The 6,000-nt window shown below is 37.8% G+C and overlaps 3 protein-coding genes across 3 annotated transcripts in view; 2 read left to right on the top strand and 1 right to left on the bottom strand.

The window, feature by feature from the left end:
* LOC146477062 (uncharacterized) overlaps positions 1-6,000 on the top strand; it is a 450,556-nt gene that overhangs the window by 73,237 nt on the left and 371,319 nt on the right. The gene's annotated exons all lie outside the window — the stretch shown is intronic.
* LOC146477073 (atrial natriuretic peptide receptor 1-like) overlaps positions 1-6,000 on the top strand; it is a 69,639-nt gene that overhangs the window by 33,564 nt on the left and 30,075 nt on the right. The window contains exons 7-10 of the mRNA XM_085114090.1: positions 654-740; positions 3,077-3,154; positions 3,398-3,502; positions 3,654-3,725. Of these exons, the coding sequence (XP_084970216.1) occupies positions 654-740; positions 3,077-3,154; positions 3,398-3,502; positions 3,654-3,725 (342 nt within the window). The remainder of the gene's footprint in view (positions 1-653; positions 741-3,076; positions 3,155-3,397; positions 3,503-3,653; positions 3,726-6,000) is intronic.
* LOC146477074 (uncharacterized) overlaps positions 1-6,000 on the bottom strand; it is a 28,260-nt gene that overhangs the window by 13,535 nt on the left and 8,725 nt on the right. The window lies entirely within an intron of this gene.

Genomic DNA, 6,000 nt, shown 5'->3' with positions numbered 1-6,000 from the left:
TCAAAATTGCGAAATTTAGTACGCTTTTGCGCTATTTTTTCTGCAAACACAAACTGAAATTTGGCTCCCAAATTTTCGCGAAATTAAGTACGCGCGAAAATTAGTAAGAATATGGTAGATGGATTTAAGCGTTTGTTTGATGCCATTATTGTACTATCTGCAAAAAAAAAAGTCAAACGAATTGCTCATTAAGGAAACCGTCGTGAGACCATAATAAACTTGGTGCCTTTTACCGTGGTCCCACGTCAGCGATGTAGCCTGAAAGCGTATAAATGAGGACACACAAGCTTATATGAATGGTTTGCTTAGGCTAACTAGTGAGCAACACAAAAGGGTAACGAGTATGGTCAACCTTAGTTTTGTCACTCCTAAATGTGCAAGGAAAAAAAACCTGCAACCGAAGTCTTTAACGTTGTGACTTGTAAACTTTAATCTGAAAGTATCTTATAGAAAAGTTTGTTCAGTGTAATAACTGTCATTTACATCCTATGATCGGTTAATACGAATGGCATTACGAAATTCAAACTGCCCATTCAAATTGGAAAAAATTCTGTATTGGCCCTGAGCCCCGTATAACTCCCCCGGGATATAGTAAGGTTTCTTACCTTTCCTTATCCAAAGGTATTTTAATAAATATAATCTTCACGTTTCAGGTGAGAACTGGCCCTGGATCGTTCATCAGTCATATAGGATCGGGAAGTGAAATTAACGCTAATCTATCAAATGTTGGGCGATACAAGGTAAGGAACAACAACGACAACAAACAAAAAAATCGAGCAAAGATTAACAGAATCAAACAGACCATATGACATTGCCCGGCAAAACATATATGGTGGCATGGAACAAGGATTCCCTGACTCGCGTCATGTAAGGGTTGAATTTGTTGTTGGTTCTCGTCCTTGCTCCGAGAAGTTTTTCTCCTGGTACTCTGGTTTTTCCATCTCCTGCACAACAACTTTTGTGAAATGTGCCCACTTAAGAGCGACTCTCCCTAAGAATCTCGTATTTAATTTCCAACTAAAAAAAATTGATTTCGCCGATAACTCTTCCAGCAACTTAGGTAACAAGGTTTCTCCGTTCCTAGTTTGTTACCTACTTGTTACCAACGTTGCTGCAAGAGTTATAATGGCCATTTCAATATATATTGATGGATTTCTGTTTTCGCAATGAGTTTTGAGTGTAGTCACGTGACTGATGACATCATCACACTAAAGTTGATGTGTGTGGTAAGTGTTATTCCCATTACAAAACATTTGAACGCAGGGAACCACACGACGCACAAATGAACTGTTCTGAATACGTTCCGTTGCCAGATCTCTTGTAGTAGAAATGCACCTGCCAGACGTCTCTTTACGTGCAAAGAAACTAAACTGATTGTAGAGCTGACACTACGACAATTTGGGCCAATATTTCAACTAGTACAACTAGTCTTCTTCAGGGCCAAGATTACAAGTTGTAACTCTGGCCCTGAAGAAGAGTGGTTGTTCTAGTTGAAATATTGGCCCAAATGAATAAGCCCTTTGCCCTACTGGTAGCCCTACAATCAATTTGGTTATTCTCGTGTTGTGTGGTATCCTCCTTGACTTCCAATTTACAAAGTTGTTTTACATTTGTGATTTTTTAGGTGCAAAGGATTCTGGAAAGGTTCCTATTATATTTATACAGTCAAACCTCCTGTAAGCGACCACCCATAATGTCAAGGATATGTGGTCGCTTACGGGAGGTGGTCGCTTACCAGAGGTCAGACCACGAGGGGTCTAAGTTTCGGGTAATTTACATATGGTAATTGCGGAGACGGACGGAGACCAAACCCTTTTGCCAGTGCTTGTCGAAACCCAAACTAATATTTTTTTAGACTGTCTGATTTAGGAGCAAACAGTAAACAGCATTTTGCAATGTTAAATTTTAAGCATAAAACATCTACAACTTTCGCGTTTGTTTGTCACATAATCCAGTTGACGTCCTTTATCGACCCAAGTTTTTGTTGAGTAATACTTGTACAACGGCTTGAGAGAGTCATCATCGGCCATGCATGTACATGCATGCTATTTACAAGATAAGAGAGTTACTTTCCTACAAGGGATTCAACCTGGTTGAAGTTTATTTCAGTGTACACTATAGTGCATGTGTATGTTTTCAATTGTTTCAATGCTAAGCTATTTTTCGGGAGACACTTCCCGTAGCTCCGGCTGTGAGATTTTAATACGGCGTCCGCTGTAATTGGGCCAATATTTTACAGCAAGGCATTTTGCAATTTCCGTCCGTGGGAGATACAGCAGATTGTGTGTCAAGTGGTCGCCCACGGGAGGTTAAAAACAATTGAAAATTTTAAACAATCATCTCCAAAAGTGGTCGCTTACGAGAGGTGGTCGCCTACGAGAGGTTCCATCTGTAGTGATTTGACTTGAAAACTTTTGGTATTTTGGAAAAGTGGTCGCTAATGAGAGGTGGTCGCTTACGAGAGGTGGTCGCAAAGGGAGGTTCGACTGTATATTACTTTTATAATTAGTGTTGATTTGCTCTGACGAATGGCAAATGCTCGAAACGTCAGCTCTCAAATCTCTTTACGGTGACCAAATTGCCTTTAGTTATCAACTTTAATTTGCTGATAAAACCAAACACTCGCTAAATTTGTGGGCCGGTGATTTATTTCCTCGTAAGAGACGATTGGGACCGATTTATGAAAAATATGTACACCACAGCAATTTATATGTAATCTTATCTATGTTCACCCATAAGGCCGAAAACTCCAAGAAATTCCTTGTACTTTAGAAATCGACTGAATATATAAATTTTAAAACAAAACAAAAACGCTTTTTATTGATTTACAATGAGTGCAACTGACGAGAAAACTTTGTAAATTGACGTACAAAAATGGCGACATAATTATTACTTTAAAATTGCTTTTGCTGCCCGCCCTTAAATAGTAAACACGTCCGAACACCGACAAATGGTCCCCCAACATGGCGGACGCTAAAATTCAAGAAGGGTCACGTGATGACATCCCCAATGTTGGAATTTTGAAACAAAGTGAAGAAGAACTTAACTTACTCAAGATTTCCATGGTCTTTTTCAGGGTGAATTGGTGGCGTTGAAGCGATTAAGAAGAAACAACATAGAGTTAACAAGAGAAGTATTCGTAGAGATGAAACAGGTACATTAAAAGTTGTATAAAACTCATCAATGTGTGTGGAAGTATTTTCTATTCTAAGCCAAAAAAATAAGAGTGCAAGAGAATCGATTGCACAGCAAAAGTTGGTTAAAGGTTAATTTAGAGTAAATAAATCTTTCGTACTAACAGGTTTTCCTGGGTGCCTCTTACTGATTACATTTTCTATCACAATGCGCCTTTTGTAGCTTATCTTTAAATTTGAAGTTCATTTGTTCCTCTATTTAGGTCCGCGACTTATCCCATCAAAATCTTAATCAATTGATTGGAATGTGTACTGAATCTCCAAATGTGTGTTTTGTGTCCTTATTCTGCACCAGAGGGACCCTTCAGGTAAGATATTAAGATTGTATAATTTGATTTCGTAGTGAGTCATGTACATTACATTGTAATCCATTTTAAAACGACTCTTCCTAAAATATAACTGTTTCTTTAAAATGTTATTTTGTGGCTAAGAGGTGCGTTCTGTTTGGCTTCATTTAAGGATCTGTTGGCCAACGACGAGATTAAACTTGATTGGCTTTTCAGGATTTCATTTGCCAACGATATCGTTAAGGTAAGGGCTTTCCAAGCTTAATAGTCCTGTCTCAGAACTCCCTCTTCCTCCCACACCCTATGCAGAGCGGACTATTCCAAGCTTTATTCACGTACGATTGGCCTCTTTTTTTGTGGTCACCTGCATATAATTATCAGCCACCCACGGTCTGACGACGGATACATCTTCACGATAACAAACTTTATACGTAACCAGCGATCTAGTAATATGGTGAGAAAAACGTAAAGATTAATTAATAAAAGTTTTAAAAACTTTTATTAATGAAGTTAAACATCAAAATACAGATTCGCGATAAAAATTCTATACCAGATACAATTACAAATTCAAATACGAATGGATAACATATATAAAGATTGCAAATGACGTGGATAATTACAGAAACAAAAAAGAAACTGTATAAATAATGTTAACAATGATACGTTAGATTAGAATGCCAAGAAATAAACTTAAACTGCTACGTGGAGATGAATTGGGCTTTAATTAAAATTTCAGAGTTAACGCACAAGCTTGCTCTTTTATTGTATAGTGGAATTTATGAAGCCTGCCACTCAGTTCTTTAGTTATTGATTGTTCTGATTCATAAACTGTTTTCAAATTTTGGGTAAAAACAACTGTACTAGGAAGATAGATGTTGAATCTGCAAGTGGAAACGCATTGTTTACGAATAAGGACTTAGGATGGTGTATCGTTTTGTTAGTGCAATTACGTTCTGTGCGTTAAAGGATGGTCTGAGAAACACCAACTTCAACCACAATTTTCTTTTTGAATTCTAATAGCCCTTGCTTGCTACTGCTTTTCTCGAATATTCTTAAGCCGCGGAAAATACCTTTGTATCAGGAGTCAAAACTCTTCTTAAATTCGGGCTACTCAGAGAAGATCACAGGTCTCATGGGCACGGACGATAAACATGCTAAACTCATAACATTCGCCTGGTCCTTTCGCAATCTAAAGGCTATTGTAACACAACAAATAGTTAGCGACGGACGTACAACCATCGCCTTCTTTCCTCTTTTAACATGACAGAATTTTAAGTTGGTATGTATACTCAAGGTTAAGGCTCGTTTAAACGGTTTGAACATTTAACCAACATTCGTTAAACAAAAGTTAACCGGATGTTGGGCAGGTGTTGGACAAATGTTGAATGGAGTGTTCAAACGGATTGACCGCCATTCAACATTTTCGAGAACAAAGGAAATATTGTACGGATGTTGAATGAACGTTTAAACCGATTTAAATTTGATTCAACACCCTTTCAACAAGCTTTCAACATTTTTTCCGCTTTCAACAATGTTGGACAACCTCTTCAAATGCCCCAACATTTGGTTCTACAAAGTGTTGAACGCATGTTAAAACCAAATATTGAAACCGGGAAGCTCACGGATCAAGTAAGACATCAAACTCGCGCTCAGTCCAATCTCTTAAATTGACATATTCAGATGTTATGAGGTCAGGATAGCAGCAGGCAAGTTAAAAGTTTCAGAAAAACTACAAAAGTTTTGATTTTTAAAGACATGTGACGGGTTGATAACCATATTAATTAAATGGGTGGGAAAAAAATTCATTTTAAGGATTTTCATAAGTTCACTAATATCTTCATGAAAGCCACCCATTTATTTGAGAGGTTTGTCAGTCATTACATTACTAAGACCCAAAGCGATCCTGATTGGTCTCGTCTCTAATACTGCACCCACATTTTATTTTAAACTACCTCACAATAGGCCCTTTTCCTAGTATCATCCAGAAAACGATTTGCCACCTTATTAAGCGTTACTGTCATTAATAGAGCGTTTTCATTCACGTGACTACTGGCTGAAACAAAAGAAAGTATTTGCATAAAATAGAGTTCAATTCCCAGGGGTTTAGTTTGGGACACCAACATGGCTGCCATTTCTTTGTTTTGGGACACCAACATGGCCGTTGTGACGTCAGGTGAAAACACTCTATTAAATATCAATTTAGTCTTTTCATCCTTCAAGATTGGGAATATGTTTGGCGTGAAAGACTTTATCCCACGCGGGCTCCGTTTGTGTTCATCTGTTGTATACCAATTTTTATGTGCGGGATGTAATGCCTGTTACGTTTCCGAAACCACCCAGCCACTCATAGGGTCTCTCATGTATTCAAACACTTGCAAGATTCTAAACAATGCCATAGTTAATGTTCGTCTAATTGTTTTAAAATTTTAAATCATGCTTCCACAAATTTTGAGCTCAAGATAAAAGAAGCTATTCATATCCAGTGGGAACAACCTACGTTAAACCAATAATTGTACCAT

This window comes from Pavona decussata, unplaced genomic scaffold (genome assembly GCF_977016875.1).
Source record: "Pavona decussata unplaced genomic scaffold, jaPavDecu1.1 SCAFFOLD_72, whole genome shotgun sequence".
Taxonomy (NCBI): domain Eukaryota; kingdom Metazoa; phylum Cnidaria; class Anthozoa; order Scleractinia; family Agariciidae; genus Pavona; species Pavona decussata.
Note: the sequence above shows the minus strand (reverse complement) of the source record. Positions and strands in the feature narration are given on the sequence as shown.